Source organism: Lichenostomus cassidix, chromosome 2 (assembly GCF_008360975.1).
Source record: "Lichenostomus cassidix isolate B80296 chromosome 2, HeHo_3.0, whole genome shotgun sequence".
NCBI lineage: Eukaryota > Metazoa > Chordata > Aves > Passeriformes > Meliphagidae > Lichenostomus > Lichenostomus cassidix.
Window position 1 is genome coordinate 119653939 of NC_139482.1, and position 26718 is coordinate 119680656.

The 26718-nt window shown below is 38.9% G+C and overlaps 1 protein-coding gene across 1 annotated transcript in view; it reads left to right on the plus strand.

Annotated features, from left to right (window-relative positions):
• KCNB2 (potassium voltage-gated channel subfamily B member 2) overlaps positions 1-26718 on the plus strand; it is a 186221-nt gene that overhangs the window by 1696 nt on the left and 157807 nt on the right. The window contains exon 2 of the mRNA XM_085053035.1: positions 14432-15116. Coding sequence (XP_084909161.1) covers positions 14538-15116 — 579 coding nt within the window. The 5' untranslated portion in view covers positions 14432-14537. The remainder of the gene's footprint in view (positions 1-14431; positions 15117-26718) is intronic.

Here is a 26718-nt window from a genome sequence, read left to right on the forward strand (position 1 = left end):
CAGCAAGTACCACTTGTGGGATTTGTGTGTTCTCTGATCATTGAGATGTGCTAGCAAAACTGTGGAAGTCTTTCCCAGAGAGATGAGGTGCAGTACAGAAAAAATAGTTTATTTCTGGTTTTTAACACCTCTGTCTGTTCCGTTCAAACAACTGATAGATCTGATAAACTGTCTCTTCGTTCAGCCTTAGTGGAACTTGCAGCTGACTTGTAATTTTTTTTTTCCAAAGAATGCTTCTGCAGGCAGCTCTCACCACAGCATTCGAATTGCTTTTGCCTCCTTTCTCAGCTGGACGCTGTCACTGGAGCTCAGCAGGTTGCCCTCATTCAGACATATACAGGCAGTAAAACATCTTCAGCTCGAGATGAGGGAGAGGTGCTGTTTGGAGCAGCCTGAACATTTCCATTAGCTTGAGCATTTTGAAATATCCCATTGCATTAATGATGCCATATCACTTATATTTATTCATACTCAGCCTCGGCCTTTTTTTTTCCTAAGTGAAAGTTAATTGGCAAATTCTGGCTTGCTATTCTAAGCAAGGCAAGAGGTCAAGATTTGCAATAGCTTTCTTGCCAACATGTGGGATTTTGCTAAACAGTTTGCTACTGTCACTTTTAGAAAAAAATCTTGATGTTATGTGACTCTCTTGAGCTTCCAGTAACTACACGCGCAGGTAAAATATATTCCATGAGGCTACTTTATTTAGAGCTACCTGCTGAAGGATATTTCAGTCAGTGTTTTACTCTGTCTGTCATTCTTACGTAAACAGCACATTGGGGAGGGTCTGCCTGGTTTCAGCTCAGAGGAGGAATGCAAGCTGAGATATCTGGTGAAGGAGACAGTGACTGGTGCAGTGGGATTCCACTGCAGACCCCTCTGAAGGGATCTGCTCTACCACAGTACAGACCTGCTGCTCCCAGCAGGCAGAGATGGGAGCCAGAAAGGGAAACACTTAAAGTTGTAAGCCACTTCACTTCAGCTTCATCAGAGTAGACATGCATTCTAAAAGTGAATTTTTGGATGTTTTCTGGGGTCGTTTCTTTTAATTCATCGTGTTATTGCATAATGTCTTCTGACCCAGCAATGCTCACAGCTCTTGGAATTAAGCAGTGATTGCCTCTGAAAGGACTTGACATGTTTGTCTGGTATTGCTGTAGTAAGTTCTATCATTTTTAGGAATAAGGTTTTTTTACCTGATAGGTGTCTGCATATTATAAACGTGGATGCATAATAAAAAACAGGCTGTTGTTTACTTTGTTGAGTTTTGCTGTTTCTACTCTTACCAGGATATGAGTGCACTAAGAGAAAATGTTTTTAATTTCCCTTCTGTACTGGGCATCTTTTTCTTGTAGTTATTGCCGGGGTAGTGGCACTGGGTATTTGATTTCTTAGATATTATAATAAATCTTTGGAACATGTTGTTTTAACTCACATTTTAGTATGTAGAAATGGGTGTTTACTTTGTAATAAGAATATTAACTTGAAACCAAAATAAACTTTCCAATATCAAATTGCGGAGGTTTTTTAAGATGTGCATTTTTAAGATATGTTCTATGTGATACTGTGAAAATAAATTGCTTGGGATATTATAGAGTAGATTTAATCCTATTGTAAATGTAGATTTTTGTGCAATCCCATAGCTTCCTATGTTTTTTTTTAATCTATCATTCTCTGGCTATATGGAAAGGATATTGAGAGAATTCCATTATTTTGAATTTTTTTCTTCACTATTACTCAATTAGAGGTATCATATTGCATGCTGTAATAGATACATTGCTCAGTCATGCTCAAATTAAATCTAAGTAAAATGCATATATATGACTAAATAAGAAAAATGAACAGAGAAGCTTAACAACTCAAGTATTTATTGAACAGAACTTGGAGGTTTCTTATCTTAGTTATCGAACAAAGTCAGTCCCAGTATAGCTTCCCAGACCTCTAAATACCATAAAAGACTTAGACAGAGTATGCATCAGTCATGATATTTAAAATCTATTAAGCTTAAACCTGCCTGTATTCTTCATAAAACATAGAAGGACAGCAAAGGCTATTTTGCTTTTTGTCTGTCCCAGTGCTTACAACAGCACATGCAGAAATTTCAACACAAGTTACACATTGGCATCTTCCTGAGTTTCCCCTTGTCTGCTATGCATTGTATTTCTTTTACCAAGTCTGGAGGGCTGGAGTAAACTGAGGATGAGCTCCTTAAATTACTTTTGTTCACCAGTAGGAAAGTATGATGTTGTTAACTGCATAATTAGAAAACAATATTATTTTGAATGCACTTCTTCATGGATTATGGTGACTATATGAACAATAGGGAAGCAAAAAATTAAAATTCTCTGACCACTAAACCAATGGGGTTTTTAATTTATTTGTTTCTAATGCAGGAAATCTATATTTAGCCGTAATGATAGATCAGCTGTGACTTAGGTGTCTGGCTTCTATACGACCCTATTCCTCCTCTGGATAACTATAAAGAGCAGTCAGTAGCATCACTGCTGGCACTGGCAAGAGAGTCAGAACAACAATCTATTAGCTAATAAATAATATATGTAATGCTGGCATAATGCAGCTCGGAGCATTTAGGAGTAGGCTGCGATAAGAAGCAGTTGAACTCTTTACAAGGAACAACGGCAATTGACCAATTTACCTCTCCCAGTACCATGACAGGGGAGCACAGTACACTGGAATATGGTGTGAGGGCATTTACAGCCCAAGACAAGGAGAGGGGCTGAGCAGCTCTCTAACCACAGCACAGGCACGTGATGCAGAAGCCCCTTGGTTTGTCAGTCCTTCTCCTCAGCAGCTTCATGCTGCCATCGTACTCAGGTACTAGGAAATATTCAGGCTTGTTAGGAAATAAACATCAGCCCTTTAGGTGTAACCACGTTACGAGGAAATGAATGCAAAGCTGTGCTGATAATTAAGTGAACAAAGCTCTCAAACGTAATCTTCTTTGATGACACTGGAGATGAGCTTTTCCCCCTGATTGCCTAACAAGCTAAGAAATAGAAATCAGTTATAGCAGTACAATCCAAATACAGAATAAATTTGCCTCAGAGCATTAATAAGGTAGTTCATAAAATATTATTGCACAGTACCTCATCAATAGTTAACTTTTAGAAAATTAGCTGTATGTTCAATATATAGAGACAAAAATTGCATTCAAATGCAAGAACTCAAAATGAAGCCATAATGCTTCTTTTCACAGAGTTTTCTGTTGTGCCATTTGCCCTCTTAAAGTGTGAGGGCTTGGTTTACCTACAAGGTTGTTGACCTCATCTCAGATGACAGAATAATCCTGCTATAATTTGTAGCTATACGTTCAGTGTAAATTTACATATACCAGAGACATTCTGAGACAGTTTGAGTAGAAAGTGCTGGCAAGCTGCAGAAGCTAGAAGAATCCCACTAATGTATTTAAGCAGACTCAAAACAGTGAATAGGCTTAATTAGCCTTGAAATCACACAACTATGAATGACACTATTGTACGTGCTCATCCAGTGGTTGGTGAGATTAATAGAACACAGAGTCGCTCTGCCTTGACAGGAGTGCCATCTAGAAGGTCTTGGCTTCTGGAATATTTCCATTTCATGCTTCCTTCATTTTTATAATTGCTGACATAGAGCAAACCTCTTAACTGGGTAAGCTTTGTACTTGAATTTATTCTCAGGACTCGCCTGGCTACTGATAGTTCCTTTAGTCTCTATTTAGGTGTGTCACTAAAGTGGCATTAGCAGTGCTGTATATCTTCTGCTACTTTTGAACTAAAGAAGGGATGAGAATGTTTGGCTGCTCCAACATGTTTATACATAACCTAGGTAGACACAAAAATATCTTGCTTTTGCTCAGTAACCTTGTGGTTGGGGTACTCACGGAGAAAAATTGAGCTTTTAGGCCGTTCATAGATTAACATGATGCAAATAAGTATTTCACTTCTTGTAGTCCAAGATTACCACCTCCCAAAGGACTGGTCACACCCCTCAGTTACAGCCTCATTCATGTCTGTTGTCTTTCAAGCACAGGCTGCCTCATTCTTGCTCAGTAGGAATGGGGATGGTCTCCATCACTGCAGCTGTCCTGGGGATTACTGATAGCTGCAGGAGCCTGGAAGAGATAAAGCCCAGGTTTGAATCACCAGGGATTAACGTGGTTCGTCAGTGAATGTTTAATGACCGAGCAATTACATCAGAGTGGAGCCAAGGCCACTACCTCAAGGTGTATTTTGAAAAGAGCAGACCTTGATCAGTTCTTTTGAAGGACTCTTTTACATACCTCTTGTAAGAGGAGGTTTCCAGGCTTAGAATAATGTGTGGGTGGATTGTGCCCCTTTTGATCCTGCTTATGCATCGGGCCTGGATGGGAGTTAAGAGCATCTTCTTCCTGACTGTGAAGTATCATGTTGATCCTGCCTTAGAAGTTCCCACACCCTTCTTTGAACTTGGGACTTGTGTGTTTAATATTAGAAACCCTGAACTAATGGCTCTGATGAAGCACATTTTTTAAGAGGATGCTGTGGCTTTTAAAAATACATTTTGGCCTGCTAGGAGTAAATAAATTAATTTATAGTGGCAGTTTTATAAAAGTGCTCCTTTTAGCCTGTCTTGATTTGAGAATTATAGCAACAGTAGCATAGGGCTGTGCATGAGAGTGAGTCCTCACTTTTTTCTGTTGTCAGGTCAATTTGAGGGTCAAAAAATATCAATACTCCTGGTATCAGGTAGGACTAAAAGTCAGTGTAGCTTCTTCTGTACAGTGTTAAACTGGAGTTCCTAAGGATACCTTTCCTTTACTGATCCCCAGACCAACTGTATCTCTGTGCAGTATGTGGAACCAAAGCAGATAAAGTCTTCAATTAGGTCAGGAAGCAAAGTTTTCTGTTTTCTGGGTGATTGCTTTTCTCAGATAGGCAAAATAAGTTGTTGGGTTGTCCTAGGCCCTGCACAGAAGTTTGTAGCAGTATTTTGCGTTGTTTTTTCCAAGGCATCCTGTAGTTGAAGACATCAAAAAATTGAAGGGTTGGATTCTTCAGAATCAAGATTAGACTGAAATTTGTCTTAATTTTTAATGATAAAAGCTTTTTGTAAAGACTTCCTGATGCTGTGACCTCAGGGACATTTCCAGCTATATACAGAGGCACTTGTCAAAAATTGAGTCACCCAAAAAACAAGGCTTTGATTCATTCCTTCATTCCATCTTTGGGACTTCTGTGAAATACCAGCAACAGGAATGTGGGCTAGGCTCCTGAAGGATGGAGGCAAACATCTCTTGTGTAAATTTTCCCCTTTCAAAATGTATTCTTTGGCCATGTCTCTTCCTATCTGTTGTCCAGGTAGGTCTAGGCCTACCATTTAACATGGTTGAATCAGGGAACAGTCCTGGTGGAAATGATTGAAAATTAAATTTTTGACAGAAGCAGCAATTGAACATAAATGTTTTCATTTCCAAAGAAGGGACTTAAGAATACAACTGTGCTTTCCTTAATAGTAGATTTAAGATGGTGGCGTTGCATGTTTTTCCTTTATTAGAAAACTCAACATTACCAGGATTCTGGCTGAATGCAACATCCAGAGTTTTGGGTGCAGTTTCTTTCGAAGAGGGTTAAAATCTGACTCTTTTGTAAGATGTGCCTAATTGCTTCAGACATCGTTCTTTATTTACATAGGATAATATTATATGTTGTATAAAATTTCCCTGCCTAGAAACCTAGATTCATCATTCAGTACTACACTGTGCAAGCTTTTCTTCAGGAGAACAAAAAGACATCTGTGAAGTTCTTCACTCCTTTCAGCTACTTGGCAGCACTATTATTGGTAGGGAGCAGTGGAAGATTGAAGGGTTAGAGAAACTAACTTATTTAGAATAGCCCTAAAACTAATTGCTTTAGGACAACTGGTTACAACAATGTGCCTTCTCCAACAATAAATGATGTGTCGACAATATCCTCCATCATCTTAATGCACTGCTATGCAATTAGAAGAGAAAATCAAGTAGTGGACAAATAAATTGCAATTCAAAGCTCTAATTTATTAACATTAATGTATTTACTATTATTAGTGTGTCCTTTGTATGTAACATCTGTAGACTGTCAAAGAATTGTAGGGAAGCACCAATCAAACCTGTGGATCCAGAGCGCTAGTTGGGATATAAGTATGTAGTCTGATTTAGACCTGACATGAGGACCTTACATGATCACATTTCTGTAATATCTGGTTGTTTGACATTAAAGAAAATGATCTGCCATTGGGCCTTGTACTTCTCTGTGACAGCTCATCTCCTCACAAGTTTCCAGGGAAGGCTAAATAAGCAGTGAAAGACAGTATCTTTGGCAAAAGCAGTAACAGCCCTTAGCAACCAATTGTAAACATGAATCGTAAAGTGCAGACATGACCAACAACTACATCCTAAACAAGAGATGTTTCAACCTGTAATGGAAATGGAAACTACTCTGTTTTTGTAAACTGAGCAGGAATGCATGAGGATTGTTGGTAAGGATCGTATAGCCACACTTGTCACAAGCACCAACAGCAGAGCTGCTAGTAAGGAAAGAGAGAGAACAGGAGCTGATCTGGAATAAAGGTTGGGAGGGATCTTGATTCAGCACTGGATGGGCTACAAAGCCATTTTCAGTGCTCTCTTGAGACAGGCTGAAGGGATGCTACAAACCCAGTGCTCAGCTCCAGACTTGTGAAGAGCTACTACTCAAAAAGACCACTTGAGTCCTAAATTCCATGAGTATCAAGGTAAAATTATTCTGAATACACTCAAGAATGTTCAGCTTTTTGTAAAGCAGTCTGCATCACCACTAGTGTGTTTAGAGCCCACCCACAGGGCTTTACCTTGTGTAGGAGCTTCAGTAAGTGATTACAAGTGCTATTGGGGTAGTTAGAAAGCTCAGATAAGCTGAAACTGCCAAGCATGTGTGACTGCAAGACTTTAAAAACATTTTATCAGTTATACTTTCCCTTTTTTTCTGTCTTCTGTCACCTTACCTATTTATGTCTGGATTTTCTTATCCGAGGCTCTTAGGGAATATATAGAGTCTCAGAGTCTGCTGCTCCTTGGTGAAGTTCAGCTCATCCATCTAAAAGACACTTCTGTGCTCAAGATGGTGAGAACAGCTACTTAGCAGACAGACTGATTTAGTCAATCTAAAAAGTTCGTCTATAAAAGGCCTCATCTTTTTTGAGTGTTTCCTGCAGATCTCCGGGACTTTGTGCAGCCAAAGTTTAAATTTTCATATACTGGAAATAAATAACCTGTGAGGTCTGTTATGAAATAGAAATAATCATCATTACAGACCAATTAGCCATAGCCCCAAGAGCTGGTTTTGCAGGATTTGCTTTCAAAGCAAGATCTTACTTTTCATAGACCAGCCCATCCATAGCTGTTAGCAGAGCTCTCAAGGCAACAGGTGGGATTTGGTCTTAATTCATGGAAATAGTCAGCTCTCCCGCAATGGCTTTTACCATGCCTATAGTCTAGGAAGAGCCACCCATTGCTCATGGAGAAGGTGGGTCACAGGGGCAACAGGCTAAGGCTCTGTCTTTGCCCCCTCAGACCTCATTGCTTCAAGTGGTTTCACCCACTGAAGCCCAGGAGTACTTGAGCCCAAGAGCTGTCCACCAGTAACTTAGACAATCACAGCTCAGCTACTTCTCTCCTGTGCACGCATGCATGTGTTCCTGCATATAGATATGAATCTGAGACATGCAAAGGATGTTCAGGAATACTTCAACATGTTTCCTGACACTTCCTGCATTCAGCTTGCCAATGCTCAACTATATGAGATGTGGCTTCTCTGAAGGTGGGAAATGGAGATAACGAGCAACTCATTTGAGCGGGATACTTTTATGCAGAGTTTTACCTATCACCTCAGCCATCTTTTTAAAAGCTGAAATTAAGGGAAAATTCTAGTAAAAGATCTCACAGCACACCATTAAGAAACTGCAAGTCTTCATATTTTGAAACAAAGAGCAGACATTTGCGAGCTAAAATGTGGCAGCAGAGAGATTACAGCAAAGCAGACATTGAAAGAAAAGAAGAATCATACAATTGAATAAACTGGCAAAATTGTGTCTGCTCAGTAAAAATGTATTGGTTTGTCACAACTAACTTGTTTCATCTTTTTTTGGCTAACTTGCTGGATCCCAGGTTGTAGGTTCTAGGAGTCAGATGCTGAGGTGGGCACAGGCCTTCTAAGGCTTTTTAAAATCACAGAGTATCTGCAGTTCTCCAGCTAGAAGGGGCCATAAGGATCTTTGATTTCAACTCCCTGCTCCTGACAGGATTACCTAAAATTAAAAAATAAACCATATTACTAAAAGCATTGACTAGACACTCCTTGAAATCTAAAGGGCTTGGTGTCGTGACCACTTCCCTGGGGAGTCTGTTGCAGTGCCCAGCCATCCTCTGGGTGAAGCACTTTTTCCTAATGTCCACTCTGAATTTCCCCTGACATTACACTTAGAAAACCTAAAGCTAGTTTTTCCAGAAAGTGTTACATATCTGCATTATATACAGCCTGAAGTTCTGGTAAGTTTTAACTGTCAAACTAGTAAATGCAACAATTATCTCCCCGGATTTTTCTTGATTTCAGTGAGCATTTTTTGCACGTGAAGAAAACCAGCACATTGATTTTAGATTCTTCAGACATTAAAAAAAAATACATTGAATGGAATCACCCATTTAATAATTTGTTTAATGTTTAATAATTTTACAATCTCTCCTTTTTTAATCCAGAGCTTTCTTAACCTTTTTAAAAAGTGATTAAAAATCAGTACATTTAGAACTAGACTTTGTTTTAAAATGTTGAAAACACTTTCAGCAAACTGTGAAAAACTCTTCCATTTGTTTTCAAGGCAAGGAAATTAATTTATTTCATCTTTTCTTGAAAACAACTTGACAAGTTTTGACAAAAAGACATATTCTGACAAAAATGATGGAAGTTTTTCTCTTAAAAATCAGAAGAAAGCAAAATTGTTGGCTTTTCCTGGGGTCCTCCTCTTAACCTCTACTTAGGTAGGTACCACATACTTTTTTCCTCACTGCTTTAAACACAGCACGTGCTCCAACAATGAGGTGTGCTTATGTACTGTAACTTCTCCATCTTCTGTGGTGAAATTTGTATGGCAGAGAGTGGGACAGATGTTTATGACTGTGGCGTACAAGAGTGGCTTGGATGTGAATCCTTTTGGAAGAGAGGTCTTGCACATGGAGTCCATGGAAGGAGCTGGCGCTGCTCCAGCCAGCTGGCACAGCGACCTGCCTGTGTGCAGTTCCACTCCCCTGGACTCCAAAGCAGATGGCTGTGAACAAACCACTTACTAGGAGCAGGCCTTGAAGCATGTGGACTCTCCAGCCATCCTTGCAAATGACTTGGGAGAGTCCTAACTATGCCGTGGCAGGCAATGCTCCCGCAATGTGACAGCGCAGACAACTGGGTTCCTCAGCCTGAGGGTTTAATCTGCTCACGTAGGCATGCCCATCAAAAGTGCTGAAAATGCTAAGGACTCTGTCAAAAGTGGCTATCTCAATCTGGGCAGCCAAAATTGTTGGATACCTCAGGCATTTATGACCTTCATTTCTCCATTATAAAGCATTATAATGTCCTCCTACAGTAGGGGAGACTGGGATAACCTGGAAGCACTTGGGTAGGATAGGGAGAGCTCCCCGAGGGAAATTCAGCACTTTGTGTGTAATGTAGGCCTTGCCAGCAGGAGATGCTGAATAACTTCAGAGGCCAAATACTGAATGAGAAAGATGAAAAGAAATGGTAAACAATTATCTGTTCGTGTAAAGCAGAAGGGATTGATGGGGGAATCACACCATTAAAAGCTGCATGCCTGTGGTGCGGGTGAGGGCACTTAACCTTCCTTCTGGCTTTCCCTAGCTTTTTGAATACTAGTCTTTGAAGTTTTCACTTTTATTTAATGCAGAGAATTGGCTTTGATTTGCAGAGTTTTATGCAATATTACAGGTATTTTTCTACAAAGTAATTTAAGTATTGCATGGGAAGACTGTAGGGTTTATCTAGATTTGCTCTTATATATGGGGGTAGAATTTATGGGTTTTTTTACCAATTGGTGAGGGTGCTGGTGAGCAGCAGGCTGGCTTTGTGTATCTCCCAAGGGGTAGTTATATTTCTCACTAGCCCATGGTGGACAAGATGCATGGTGGAGTTGCACACAGCCTAAAGGTTAAGACAATAAGCCAAGCTGAAAAGTATTTTAAGCTTTCTCAGGAAGAAGAAAAAATCTTCTGAGTTAGTTGCAGTACTTAATGAATTGTAAATGTAACCTCACTTGTGTCATTTTGTCATAATGAAATATCTGGTGATTTTGTATTAAATTGACAATGAGGATTTTCAAGTAAGAAGTATATACTAACATAAAGATGATTATATAAGGTAATTCACAAGGTAACCCACCTAGTTGATCAGGGAATGTGGATCTAACCTTTTTGGATTTCAGTAAGGCTTTTGGTACTGTCTCACAAAGACAAAATGTCCAGCACACAGCTGGATAAACTCATCATGGGATGGGTGAGCAAGTGGCTCATGGCTCAGGCACAAAGAGTTACAGTGAATGGGGTGGCATCAGAGTGGTGACATGACACTAGTGGTGTTCCACAGGTCTCCACCCTTGGTTCTGTGCTCTTCAACATCTTTATAAATTATTTGAACACAGGACTGGAAGGGACATTGAGCAAGTTCACAGATGATACAAAACTGGAAGGAGCTGTTGACTCCCTTGAAGCCAGGGAGGCCCTGCAGAGAGACCTTGATAAATTAGAGAGATGAGCAATCACCAGTTGTATGAAGTGCAACAAGGACCAGTGTCCAGATTCTCCATCAGGGGTGGGACAGCCCTGCATGCATATGCAGACTGGGGAATGAGGTGCTGGAAGGCAGTGCCATGGAAAGGGACCTGAGACTCCTGATTCTTGACAAGCTGAATCAGAGTCAGCAGTGCCCTGGCAGGCAGGAGGGCCAACCCTGTCCTGAGGTGCATCAGGCACAGCATCACCAGCTGGGCAAGGGAGGGGGTTGTCCTGCTCTGCACTGGGGCAGCCTCACCTTGAGTACTCTGAGCAGTTTTGGGTGCCACAATATAATAATACAAAGCTATTGGAGAGTGCCCAAAGGAGGACTATGAAGATGGTGAACGGACTCAATGATTCTGAAAGTAGAGGGTATTGATTATGCTTTTATTAAAGGCACGGTTAAAACCAGGCCTTTTAGCCCAGGTTTGGGGAAAAGCTGCAGAGGAAGAAATTCTTTTAAATTGTCATCAGAGAACAAAAGAAGGTATGAAGAACAAAGGAAGGTGGGAAGAAAAGCACTTAGGAAGCAAACTAAAATTATTTATTTATTTATTTTAAAGTCATACATTCTCTTTCTTGTATATATTTCAATGACAAAAGCTCTGTTAAAAAAGGCAAAAATCACCCTTATGGTTCAAGATTCTTCATTTGGGAAATTGCTTTTTATTTGATCTTTTCAGAATGCTGCATGCTGTGACTGGTGGTTCATCCCTTGGTGCATACATACATAGCACGTTCTCAACACTAAACTCAATAATGTTTCACTGCTGACTTCAGTGTGGCCACCAGGATTTTTAAAGCCTTTTAGAAAAGCAACATTTCCTCAAGTAGGAAGATGCAACCAATAATTATACTGACAAATCTGAAAATGTTTTATCAGCTTTACACCAGTCATGGTGACACTAGAATTTTTACATTGTTTAACAAATAGGTGTGGTAACTACACTGCAGAGAAGCTAAAACAATTAGTAGTCTTGCATATCTTTATTTTATACAATCAGAAAAATAAATAAGGATATGGTTAATTTAAGATTAATCAGATGAGCTTCTTGATTTCTACTGTGTTTTCCTCAATATTGCTAATAGTAGGCTACACATTTTCATTTTTAAAAAAAAGGAAAAGAAATCCCTGAGATGCAATAGTGGATAAACTAGTGAACCTCTCCAGAAAATGCCTGAAGACCTGACTGATTTCATGAAGGATGACAGAACCTCTTTATGAATTTCTTAAATTCTTGTGTTATGTAAGACAACATTGAAAGGAGGAAACATCATTGTGCATTAAAGTCTAAAAGGATTTTTTCAAAACAAAGTTTACAAATATTTCCTCTGCAAGAGAAATATCCTCTCATAACTGTTTACTCTGTGTGGTTGCCTGTATGTCAGACTGATAAATGCATCACAGATCACTAGGAGATGCTTAAGTGAGGAGATCTTGCAAAGCCTTGAGTCTCCCACTTCTCAGAAGTCTCACCATCATCCCCTCACATATAAGGCAATGAGGAGGAGGGTAAAATCAGAGAAAAAAAAATCAGCCTAAGGTTAAGAGGAAAAAAGCAAAACACGAAACAAACACAAAATAAAGGGATATATATTATGTAAACCTACTGATGCCAGGGCTTTGGTTTTGATAGGACATTTATCTTTGCAAGTGAAGTTATCAGATTATCTTTTTCGTGAATGAAGGTAAATGTTACAGACTTAAACCCTTATGTAATTAGGCCCAGAAGTGCTCTGGGTTGCACTAGGAGATGAGGAGGGATCTTCACAATGCAGTGCTGGAGGCAGGTTGGGAAGAAGCAGAATATTTTGGCCCTTGTGGTTTTGGAGTAGGTGCACTTGACAGTGAAATTGGTAACTAAAATGGTGGTGTTCTGGGCTGTTGCCATCATTTAGCTTATGCACAAAACAAAACAAAACAAAACTAATATCTTTAGATGTAAATATTACTCTGATAAATAATTTTCCTCTTTTCTGATGTTTTTGGACATGATTGTCTGTTATACCTGCGTTGTAGTTGGCTGAGTCTCACTTTATGTGTTGGCAGACGAACTTTTAAAGTTTAGATATAACAAAGTTTAGCAATTTTGATTTTATAATAGCAACATAGTCAGTACTGTCATGGCATGTCAGATGACACACTGGAATAATTCCTGGGTTTTCCTGATACTTCTAGTAAAGGATTATTCTAGATCCTCACTACTCTGGCGAGGATCTGGTCTTTGTGACCTTCTAATTCTCTTTCAAATTTCTGCCTTTTTCATGGTGAGTTTGTACTCATTTGTTCTTGTGCCATCGTGGTACTTCAGTACAAATAGTTCAAATCCCTCCCAGGTTTTTACTCCTATTGTATTTATAGGTAACAATCCCTCCCAGCACAACTTTCATGCATACTCTGCAAAGAAGATAAAATTCTTGTACACATCAAATGCTTTTATATCCTGGACTTACTTCACTTCAAGCAAAACAAACCAAGCAAACAAAAAACCTCCAGATTGTTGAATTGTTTATTTGCAGAGAAAAGGAGGAGGAGATGTCAACTCTGGGAAGTTACTAAAGAGGACTTTCCAAGTTTGGAATAGAAGTCTTGTCTAAGCATTCTTAATATTCTTCCTTTGGGCCATGATACTATTGCAGGTTAATATTTAAGCACTGTGTCTGACAACTGACAGCAGTAGAGCTGGTGGGTGGGTTTCCTTCCTGATTAGTACTGATGTTCCAAATTTGGTGACCAACAGCTGCACTTCAGAGTTCACTGAAGCACGAGGCACAGTGAGTGAGGATGCACTTGTGGATTGTTGAAACTGAGGTTGCTGATTGCTGTCATGCAGTCATGTCTGCAGCAATTTAACAGATGAACAGGGGGGCAGAGAGGAGCCTTTCAGAGGACGCAGAGAACAGTACACACAGCCCTTGTCTGTATAACTTATATTACTGGTCAGTTGGCCACAAAAGAGTTAGGACTCTTTTGACCTATTTGTAAAGAAATGAGTGCTGTCTGGTGCTAATAAATATGACTTGTAAGGATGGCAGTTGAATTGTTTGATGAGTAACATTTACCCATGAAATTATACAGTAATTTAAGATTTGAGTTGGGAGAAGGAGGGAAGCAGTTTAGTTTTGAGATTTTGATATGCTGCTATTGTTTTATCCAGTTTCAGTATATGCCAAATTTGAATTTTTCAATGAAAGGGAGACTAGCCTCTGTCTTACTTTTTTCGTATGGATATCCCTACAATCTTTCCGTTTGCACACCTCACACATTAAATGGTAAGTAATCAGATTAAGCTAGCACAGCTGCATCAGAAACTGATTCTTAAAAAAAAAAGAGAAAAAAATCCAAGTCCTTTGCGCAGACTGCCACAGTTGATTTTCACAAATACAGAAATTCCAGTGAGTGTTTCCTTTGCTCTAACATAGTGCTCTTGGCTGTTGCAGTTGTTCCAGTGGTTCTGGATGTTACCACAAAGAGTATCACTATAAAGAGAGCAAATTGCAATCATTAAATTTTCATCTGCATATGAAAGTATGGAAAGAGAGAGAGAGAGAGAGAGTGGGGGATGTTTTGTACACAGCAATATTCTAATTTTTTGTCTTTTTTAGCTTCAGGAATGGAGCTGTCTGTCTGAAGAGGACTCTGCCCGAATATTTGTAGTCTCCAAGCTCATTCTCCTACAGACTCTGGTGTTACAACTTCGTCTTTTCCAGGATGGCTGAGAAGGCTCCACCAGGGATCGCCAAAAAGTCTTCAAGGTCCACCCTTTCTCTTCCTCCAGAACCAGTGGAGATCATTAGGAGCAAAGCCTGCTCACGGAGAGTTAAAATAAATGTTGGTGGACTCAACCATGAAGTGCTGTGGAGGACTTTGGACAGACTTCCAAGGACACGATTAGGAAAGCTCAGAGACTGCAATACACATGAATCTCTGCTAGAAGTGTGTGATGACTATAATCTAAATGAAAATGAGTATTTTTTTGATCGACACCCAGGGGCTTTCACTTCCATCTTGAATTTCTACAGGACAGGGAAACTACATATGATGGAAGAAATGTGTGCTCTCTCTTTTGGCCAGGAGCTTGATTATTGGGGGATTGATGAAATATATTTAGAATCTTGCTGCCAGGCAAGATACCATCAAAAGAAAGAGCAGATGAACGAGGAACTGAGGAGAGAGGCAGAGACATTGCGAGAGAGAGAAGGGGAAGAGTTTGATAATACCTGCTGCCCAGAGAAAAGGAAGAAGCTTTGGGACTTGCTGGAGAAACCCAATTCATCTGTTGCAGCAAAGGTAGGATAAACAGTAGGATTAACACAAAGACAGTAGAAAATGGTTTCATGACCCGTGCATCTGACTTGCAGGAATCAACAGCTTTCACTAAAATATTCAGATAAAAATCCACATATCATGAAGTGAAAATACACAAGTCTGTCCTAAACCCCACTGAAATCAGCAGAAAGAACCCTGTTGAGTTCAGTTGTTTTTAGGCAACTACTGTACTTTGCTTTTGCTGTATGTGATCAGAAAGACCTGTGTGATTCTTAATGGATTCCATATTAAACACTTCAGTGAAAATACAGCTAGAGTACACTATCTAGTTGTTTGTTAGAGAAGCATTTGGTTATGAGAAACATCTAATTCATAAGGGTTTAAGCCTGTATTGCTTGTCCTATTACAGGCACTGCCTACGTGGTGTGTCAGTGTTTGGTAGGTTGTGCTGGGTAGGCTATCAAAGAGTCAACAGCTGGTCTGGCATGGTTTTACTATGGCATGTTTTTTCTTATACTTCGTTTTTGCAATTAAGAATTAGAGTGTTTTGTATAAAAAAAATAAAATATTTATGCATATCTATACATGTATATGTTTATATATATGCACCTTTATTTGTATACAGGTGTGTGTACATATAGATAGATACAAGTATATATTCTATACATGTATACACACACACAAAACTATATCTACTTTATATATATTCAGTCAGAAGTGAGAACAAATTCAGATGAATCCTGGTTCCAGTTCTGCTGTCTTCAAACAGGCAAGTTGGTTGAAGTCCTCCTAATACAGTGGAAAAGTTTACTCTTGTTGTGGAAGTGGGACTGCATACACAGGTGTTGGTACTGCTATTTAAAATAAATATTTTCTCTCATCTTGAGGAACTTAATGGTTGTATTTGGGGTGTGAGGCACTGATTAATGTGAGATAAATTTTGGAAGCTCATCTCCACCCTGAATGACTCAAAATGAAAATGTTCACTGTTTAGATGTTCATGTTAAGCTTAACTGTGGCTTTATTTTCTTCTGTTGTTGATTTGTTATTGGATGCAATGCTCTTGAACTAAGGTAAGTATTAGAATATGATAGTGCAATGGACAAAAAACCAGAATTCTGACAAAGATTCTTCTTGCAATAACAGCTCTTACTATTGAGGTACAATACACATTTTTTAAATTTTAATTTATCATTGTGAGCTACCTAACTTTTTAAACAAGGAACTTACTTAAAAAAAAATAATATTGTGCCAGAATATAAGGTTCATAACTGGAATAAAAGCTTATAGGAGAAAAATGAAAGTATTCAGAATATTTTAGAAAACTACATGAATAAATTTTATGCTTCTGAGATACATATTCTGGGCCATATGTTCTTCTCCAGGAGAAGGAGCAGAGGGGAAGCAGATGGGCATAAGTTTTGCCAAAAAGGATTCAGGGAGGCCGTGTTACACACCGTGATCCCCTAGTGCAAGCTAACATCCATCAACCCTTGCCAGCACTTCTGTGACACAGCTGCTGCACTGCCTGCAGGACTCAGACCACCTTCTCAGTCCTGCATGCCTTGAAACATCACCAGTGTGTTCCGTAACAAACCTCTCCTCCTGGATAGGGACAGGAGGATCTCCTGTCTGAGCCACACAGCTGAAACATGCTGCACGCGACCTGGGAGATCTCCTGGTCGTAGACACTGCCTCAGAGACATCCAGCAGGCAGATTTGTTTGTGGAATATTTAAATATATATACACATGGAAATGAAGGCAGTTGCCTCTAGGGCTTGAGACATATGCTTAATTAGTGTTTTCCTAAGACTAGGTAGGAGGAAACACAGTAAGATGAGGCAGATGAATAAAACAAAAGTAATATACTGATTTTTAGATTCTTTGCCTGTGACTTGCTTTCATTCATTTGCATGTTGAATAAATGCAGAAATATAGGATGGTTAAACTTGTATGAGTGCTTGCCATTCACCAAACTGTTCTTGTGACTTAACAGTGCCCAATCATGAATTTGCTTAAGAGGAGTTAGGCTAACTCCTGGCTTTTAAGGAAATCCCCCTTTGGCCACTCAGAGCAGATTTCTCCTCAGATTCTGCAGATGAAAGTGGATGTTTCTTTAATTTCCCAAGATGTCTAAATAATTGGTTTTTACCTTTTTATTTCCTTTTTCCCTCATCCCCTAATTTGATTCAATGTTATAGATCTATTCTGTTGTGCTAAGGGAGTTTCACATTGCATTTGTGTACATGTTGCAATGGTTTTCATTATTTCAATTGCCTTTTGTCTAAAAGTTAATGCCATTTGATGTGGCTCTGTGGTTCTGGTAGCTAGAAGTCACCATAATGCATGCGCTCAGTTTCTCCTCCTAGTCACCTCAGCCTGTAAATACACATGTGAGCTGAAATGGTAGTCAGATACACCCATGGCAGCTCAAGCAGCTGTAGAAACGTGGATGAATGCCATAAAGGAGAGCAAAAACGATCACAACACATTTGAACTTGGGTAACGTAAAACAAGAGATGGTGGAATAAATTGGATGCACTTTGAAACAGACTGAGTTAGGATCTGTGGCAAGGTTTTATCTGAAGTGTTTGGATAACATCTCTCTTAGTTTTCTTGTTTTGTTTTTGGTCAAGTAAGTTGCTACATTGTCCTGAGACGAGAGGCACATCTTCCTTCTTCTATAGGAGTAGAAAGGATGGTGTTATTTAGACAGCAGCAATTTGAGAACCAAGTGAGGAAATATTACCACAAGCCTTAAATTCAAATATTAACTTCATTTTGAAGAAATGAAACCATATGAATGTGCATTGCTATCCTACAGATGCTTGTTCAGTCATTCAGATCCTGTGTAGCTTCCAAGCAGTTGACAGGAACAGCTTGCTTTTTAATCCCTTTCACATCAAAGATTAGAAATGTGAGATAAACACTTGGATGTGGTTTTGATATGGGACTGTGTCTTGCCACTTCTTGATTCTGTTAAGATCCCTTCTAGGTCTGATCCAAAGCTTACTGAATTAAGAGGGAGTCCTGCTTTGGATTAGGCATCTCAGGACAAATCCTGCGCCTTTCGAGGTCAGTGAAGGTTTGCCTTTGACTTCACTTACAGCAAGGTGAGACAGAACAAGGTGACTGTGAATGAGCAGCAGGTATTTTACAGGATCTGTAACAATAAATAGCAGAAAGCAAGAAGAATGTGTGGCAAGAAATTAAAACTATGGTGAGCTAGTAAAAAAAAGAAATATTATAGGTCTAGTTCTGTTGCACAGTACAGGCACACTTTACTATTTGAGTTTTTTTAATTTTAGTAAATGCAGATGTGCACCTCATCTCAGTCACTAATTAACATATTAGAGGCACAGCAGCTCTTGCTTAGTCCTCACCCCAGGAAAGATCTCTGTGAATTCAGTAGATGTTTCAGCTGAGGAAAACAGGATTTGCCTCCATTTTCCACTGTTCTTATTCATAAGCTTTTTAAGTAGGATTAAGATAAAGATGGTCAGAAGTCCAGCCATTTCAGACATGTACAGTGCTATGACATGAGAAGCAGTGCTGGGATTAACAAAGGATAGGAATTTTGCGTTTTCTGCATCCCAGAGAAGTCCCAAAGCCTGGTCCCTAAATCACAGAGTTTTGCATGAGTCTGGCATATTTTCGTCCAGAGTAACATCTGAGTTTTTAGACCAGGCATTTATTTATACATGTTGTGTAACCAGTAGTTTGTGAAAACTCTTTAAAAAAAGAAGTTATTTTACTTATACCATCAACCATCATTTAGTGTTTTCTTTGCGGTGGCTGGACCTAAGCCTCCTTAGTGCATCAGCAGCTCTGACCAAACCGTCAGTAGTATAAAAGTCCTCAACAGATACCAGAATGAGCATTGATTTCAGTAGATGTGAACTTTGTGCAGCTGGATTGCTGAAGTGTTTATGGTTCAGCGCCTTGTTGAACTGGCATATTAAGAGAGAACCTAGCTGAGCTGATGCCTTTTTAACTATGTCTAAGTTATATTGTTCTGTGCAGTGCACTCAAAATCAAAGGAGCCTTACTTTGGAATGACTGTGAATCAAATGAACCCTTACATTTAATGTTTCTTTTGAAGTGTTAATGCACGAGCTCTTCCTTTCATTCATGTTTATTGGGTCCAAAAGCATGCTTCTTTTCTTTCAGTCTTCTAGTACTGATGAAACTCATTTGGGCTAAATCCTAAATAAATATGGAATATTTCTACAGATGTTTTACTATAAATACAGAGTGAATTAAATAAGAAATAAGTGGAATATCCAGGAGTAACAAAGAGCCTGTGTCTGCCTAAAGATATCTGATAGTGACTTAATCACCTTTAATCTACAAGAGTATTTTAATTACCTTACAGTAAAATTATCTTTCTTGTGCAAGTTATTTTTTGTCACATATGAATATTTGCTTCAAGCTCAGTGTGACTACTGACTGATCAAATATAAAAGGTAGTACAAAGTAATTTAAAAAATTACTAGTCAGTCACATTCTGTCCTTGAATTTTTGCATAACTCCTGTTGATGTACATACACAGAAGGGTAAAATATTGGCCTTTGTGTTTTTGCAGCATGGGGTTTGCTTTCTTTGAAGTGAAAACTGATAGGGTTGAAAGTGCTAATTCTGTTTGTTTCACTGCATGGCTGATTTGTCCCTATTTTATTTTGTGATTTCTGGTTTTCTTGGGGTTATATTTCAGGAGGTTTTTTTGGCTTGCATTACAAACTGTAACATGAGTATTTGTTACTCATCTTTGTAAAAAGCACACTAATTTATCAGCTAACTAGTGGATTGTGGATTACAGAAGGTATAATTATCCGAAGTCCGAATAGAAATTGTGAGGACTTCATGTGCTGTGTTGAGTAACTAATTCATTATGTGAAAAAATTCCTTTGGGGAGAAAAAAAAGCAGGAGCAGCATAAAAGAGGCGATTTAGGCCACTGATATGTATTTAGCTGTAAGTGCATTATGGCTAGGCTTGCCACGACAACTTGCCAAGAGGGGGCACACCTATTTTGCATTAGGGGCTTGATTCTTATTTTCCACAAGTCTGTCATCTATAATTCACAATGAATCTCATACCTATTCCTTGTAGAGCGGCTTAAGAGTGGTCTTAGGGTGAGTGGAAATTAGCAGAGTCACTATGCATGACTTCAGAACAGAGCAGAGTGTCATATAGGACATTTCATTATTCCTTTGCAAGTCCTTATAAATTGTCTCCTGCATTGTCACAGTGTTCATTCAGGGGTGAACCCTAATTAATGGTATAGTCTTGTTCCTTTTGGGTTGAAGGTAACCATACATGCTCAAAGAACTTTAGGAAAACTTAGCTGCTTGGTAGGTTGTGAAGAAGAGCTATCACACACTAGCAAACTGTCTGTAACAGCTGAATGTTTGCATGAAGATATTAAAGCGTTCAGGTGAAGGAAGTACATTTGGTTATGTTTTCATCCTTTATGTTTTATAAACAGAACACTTTTCTTGCCAATGTCCTCTTCTCAGTTTAGGTTTACATGTTCTGTGTCATCTTGATTCTGTCAGTATTTCTCCATACAAAGCTTATATTTCATGTGCTTTGCTTTCTAATTGTAGACCAAGGATGAAGATGACACAGAATTAAGACTGTCTCTTTTTTAAAGTGTGAGGAATGGCTTTTGTATAAATTCCCAAAAGTTTTTGTATTATATATCATAAACCTCAGGGCTTGATACTAATTGGAGATAAGTGTTTTTTCTAGCTGATGTGTGCCTTAACTTCTGTTTGACCTGTGGTGGATTACCAGGAATAATATAGTTTACATTGTCACTCCCAATACTTTGTAGATACTTGTCTGCTGAAAACGTTATGGTATAGCACAGAGAATGCTCATTGGTAATAAATAGGCATCTTCATCTCATGATTGTTTCTGCTGAGGACACTCATTATGACTCTTTGCTTTTAAAGTGAAATTATTTATTGTGCCAAATGATAAAGTCAGTCAATGTGACTGTAAGACAAGGAGATTATATTGGATCCTCGTCATTCATATTTAATAACTCAAGTGTTTTAATGTCTTGAAAGACAAGTGTATATATTGCTTTTTCAGTAGATATTATATCAAGGAACAAAGAAGACTGTCAGTAGTTAATTGATTTTGTTTGAAGAACTTACGTATGCTCACTGCTGAGCTGGTCATTGAAAGATTATTTACCTTTCTTTATACTTCTTAAATGAAGTATCATGTAACCCGTGATTCAGCATTTTTGGTCAGTTTTAAGTGTCCTGGGAATACAGCTACCATCTGATCTGTCTTGCTCCAGAGGTGTTTAGTACCTCAGTTACACATGGGTTCCCTCCAGCCCTGAGATTTTATCGGTGGTTTGCAAACTTATTAAAAAAAATTAATAAAAACTACTGTTGAAATAAGATGAGTAAAATGTCCTTTGAACCAACCTGCTTATTATTGGCACTCAATTCTCAGTAAAACAGATGCTGAACTTTTGGAAGCAATGCCAAGGGCAAAGATGCAGTGACTCATATTCAGACAATCCATCACTGGCATCAAGCACTGGCACCAGGGAATATCCCCATTCCCTGTATCAACAAAGGGGTGAGAACTTCTATAGCTGTGATAAAGGCCTTCATTGACTCTGGTTTTATGGATACATTAAGGAAAATCAGAGAGGATTCAGGATGAGTTTTGTTAAACGGGGGGGAAAAAGGCAAGAATATTTACTTTAAAAATTGGGGAAATCCATTTTTTGTATTTGGTAATAAGATCTAATTGGTAATGGTTTGCAAAACAAAGTTTTAAAATAATGACTAGAATGTGCCTGCACTTGGGACACCATTAGCAGAATCACGCAGTAGCTCTTGCACAGAGAAACCTACTAGGATTTGGAAAATATGATGTTACAAGGATTTACCAGCAGGTACAATCTGCATGAGAACAACTATCTTTGCTGTAATGGATAGAAAACATTATTATATTTTACCCCAGCACCCTGTGTCCTTAATTTAGGAGAGCAATTTAACTCTACAATGACAGTGGTTTTTACCACTGACTGTATCCCTTTTTTATGCTGTTTCCATCTATTAAGTAGAGAGTAGCATCAATGGCATATATCTTTTAAAATATGTACTGCAGTATTTCTGGTTAGGAGGGTGATGCTTTGGGCATTACAGCATGCCCCCTGCAAAATCAGAGGCATCTCACGAGCTGGATTTTCAGCTGTGACATGTCACTTAAGCTATGTAATGCCTGAGTGGACAGACCAGGCTGTTGTGCCTTTCCTTCACCCAGAGGCAGATCATATGTCCTAAAAATGTTGCATTTCCGTTCCATGTTTTTATAAACAGCTACCAATGTATTGTCTTCTGTCATGTAAGATGTTTGGAAGGAATCAGATGTCAGGGAGATACACTAATAAATTATATTATGAAACATTATCCAGACTCAGTCTATGGGAAACAAAGGGCTGCATGTTGTTGTCTGGATAAACAGGCTCTGTCTTGCTTTTGTAGAACTGAGAGGCAAACAAATCTATATGATCACCTGAAAACTGGCCTTTGTTTGGGTCTCTGATTTTGTTGCAAGATGTAGAAGAACAAAAAATTGCTCCCAGGTGACTGGGAAGCCAAACAGACTGTTGAATGTTATTTATTTCAGAAAAAAAAAAGAAAGGTATTTATCATGACATATGGCAGACTCATGAGTTTTCTATTTGATGAAGATATGTGAATATTTGACACATAGTACTGAACCCCAGGCCCTTTGGGGGAATATTGAAAACAAGCAAGTGACACTGGCACAGCTGTTCCAAAGTGACTTTGAGATTAAAACAGTATCCCAGTGCAATCTTTATATGAAACCCCCACAGTCTGTTCTTCACATGCCTTGGTCATTCCCTCTTTGGGGAAGCATGCAATAAAGCCAGGATTTCAGGTGGGATAAGTAAGTGAATTTGAATTACACTGGGTGGGATTCAGACAACAGTTCTACATTTTAAGCCCTTTCATAAGTGTGCAGTATCCTTTCCACACAAGTGTTATGAGTGAATGAATACCTGAACTCCACATATCAGACCTGAGACAGCTCCTCTAGTGTTTTTGAGCAGAAACAGGAAGGGGCAAGTTATCTTTTAAAAGAATGCTTAGTTTGTCACTGTAACCATTAATTCTACATATTACCAACTAGCCTTTATTTCCAAAATAAGTGTTTGGGTTTGTTGGAGCTTTTCCTGTGCATATACAATGTGTAAGTACATACAACACTGACAGCTGAGCATTGAAAAAAAATGCTCACAATATTGCACATTAAGAAAATGTGTGAGGTGGCTGAAGCAATCAGAACACTGGTTTTCTTGCAGTATTTAAGTGCCTACAAACTGCCTGAATCATATTTGCTGAATTTTCAAATCATCGTGTAGCTACTTGTAATAAATATTCATGCAGGATTTCCTCTGAAATGCAGGGAAAGACAGAAGCCATGGGGTACAAACCTGAAGTCTGAGGAAATTTTTAGCTGAATGGCAAGGTGAACTCCTGAGTTTGGTCTTACCTGACTTCTGAGGCTCAAGTTCATTCCTCACTGAGAAGTTTTTATCTCTTCTTCTTGTGGGAAATGACGTCTTCCCCTAAGCTCCGGCCTGAAAAATAGAGTTTCACTGAGCTAATAGAAAACCTTCTAGGATTTTCTAAGTTATTCTGTTCCATTCTCTAAAAGGTAAGGTAATTAAAAGTCCAAAAGGGGCAAAGTTCTTCACAAAACAGTTCTTAAAGAGGGAGTTTCCTTTCCAAGGCTGCAGTTAGCTTCACTACAGAGCACTGGGGTACATTTGTTCCCCAGAGTTCAGTATCTTCAGTCATCTTTCTTTGGGTCCCTCCTGATGCAACCACAAGGGTTAGACATTGCCTTAAATAGCTCAGGAATGGCACAGGCCAGAGCTACCCCAAGGACAGCCAAGTTGCAGTGACAGTTTCAGGTATCACTGGCCACTTGCAGAATGCCCCGTTGGAAGGAATTGCAGCTGGCATGCTTTGGGACAGTAAAGCTTGCTGTGATTTCATGTATTCTTGGGGATGGTATTTTAGGCTAACTCCTGAGATAGTCCCATTTTTTTTACTCTTTTAGTCAGTTGGATTTCTGTGACCATCAAAAATTACATCAAGCTTTGTTTACAAACTCACGTTCACACAGTTTCTTTCCCAAGCACTGTAGCCTCCTTTTGGATTGCTTAGTGAAGGATCCTTGGATGACCTGTTTGTTCTGTTTTATTGAAGCATATTCCCTGGGGGGAGCCTTGGGGGAGGTTTTTCTGGAGAACAGTGAATATTTCTAAAATAAAGTAGGTAAGGCAGTTCTTTTGCAGACTGATAAATGTGTTATAGACTTATTCTGAGAAGAATTGGGAACTCATTTCCATTTCTATTACTTTCAAAAAGCTTTTGTATTTTCATGTATCATCTTTTTAAAAATTTGATATAAATTCTTTTGTGGAGTTAAAAGCCCTTTGAAAAAAACTGTTCCAAAAGTATCTTGGTCTGTGGTCTATGTATGTATGCATACAGTTACATTTTGTGAGATGACGGCACAGAAAAATCTGGTTAGTGCCCTCAAATTCAGTTGTAACACTAACATTGACTCTAAAGTTCTTTAGGCCATTGCTACCAGCATTTAGCATAAAAGGCAAAATACCTAATATGAAAAGAGTACATAGGTATGAGGTTAGTCCTGTTTCACTGAACTCTACAGCCTTTTTTGAGAATTGAAGCAGGATGGACAGATGACTCTGGTCAGTCCTAATACATGCTTCAGTGAACCTGATACACATTTATTATAATCTGAATTTTAGATTGCTGTATTCTGCTGCTTGATGGTAAGGTTGGTGTTCATGGATTTAATTCTAGGCTACATATGAAAAATTTACTCAAAATGCTGTAGGTGGTCCAGTAATAGTGAAATGGTGAATAATTCTTCTTAGCTTTTCAGTAGCTTCTTCAGTCTGTTGAATTTAGGAAGAATCAACACAGTTTGCTACATACTTGTATGTGTAGTTTTGGATGAAATAAGTATGTTGAAGAGACGGTCTTTTAATTAGAGTAGCTGACAGAGATGAGAGATCTTGGACTGAAAAATAATTTGCTTGATGAGTGCATTATAGAGGGAGTAGACAAGGGCTAGATGGACTCTTTAGAAAGCATTCTTAGTACTTATTAGCATGGGATGGTGGGACAAGTCTTATTACAATATTGTATAACTGATGATAGTGATGTCTGTATGAAGAATAAGCTCTTAAATACTACTCTTTTCTGAAAGCAAATTAATTTCCTTTGATGATGATGAGATGCTTTGATGATGAGAGCTGCTATGTCTGACTCACAGGTGTCCCCTCTCAGACTGATTTCTGTTGTTAATTGAAAACAAATTTTATAATTTAGGCGGGTATGAAATTGAAAGGAAAAACCTAATCTTAGAAATACCCATTATTGCACTGAATCCCTGATAATGTCTGAGGCATTTCAGCAATAATGCATTCACATTAATGTAACTTCAGCACTTATAACTCCATCAGTTTCCTCTCTAATTGGATTTAAAAACAAAACCCAACCCTTACCTAAGGAGGCTAAGTGTGACAGAGAAGTGGTTAAGAAAGCACAGTTACTAGCAGGGTTTTACTGCTGCCAGCCTCTCATGGAGGCATCCTGCCCCAGGGCTTTACTGGAAAGGCAGGGTGCAGCTGGAAAGGGCACTATGCAGGCACAGATGTCTTCTGCCTGTGAAGTCAAGCTGAAAGCTGGCATGCAAATAGCAGGAGAGCACGGATCCATGAGAGCAGGAGGCACAACTGCAAATCTCTGTGATGCCTTTGCCCCCTCCTTCTTTAAAAATGAAGATGGGAAGAAATCCTGCAAAAGCTCTGAACCTTTTCTCATACTCCAGTTGTGTGAAAAGGAGTATTATCCCTTGGGAACTAGGCTGAGCTCAAGAGTGGTCCTGCAAGGGAGAGCAACACAAAGGCATGTGCTGATCGTGTAATGGCAATGGTTCCTTACTCCAGCCATGTGTGATGGATGGAGGAACAGTCCTTCAGTGCTGTGCCATAGACAAATAGCATCTCTGAGCACAGAAGGGATACTGAACCTGCACAGAGGTACATGAGTGAAATTCAAAAGAGGAATGGTGGTTTTTAACTGGATTTCCCCTTTTCCCATCTGTCTAAAAGTACAGTTTTCTTTTCCCTATTAGAAATGCATGAAGGAGTCAATCAGAAGTCAAGCAAGTCTTTCTGTTTTCTTTAGGTCTAAACAGAAGAATCTCACAAAATTTTTCCACTTTCACTAAATGCTTATTTTTTTATATTACTGTAACTATTGTTTTAGAACTTCTCTCAATGAAGGGAATGAAACCTCCCCCCCAGAGGGATGTTCACTGAAGTCACCTGAGATCTCCATGTTTATAGCAGAAAGGCAACCAACGATTGGCTCTGGTGTGCACTGATTTAACACTGATCTAACATGTAAGAAATAAAGAAGATGCATTTTTCTCTGGATGAAAAACAGTGATAAATTTATTCAGTGATGTCAAATACTTTGGCATTTATTGTTTGGTGAGTTGTCACAGATAA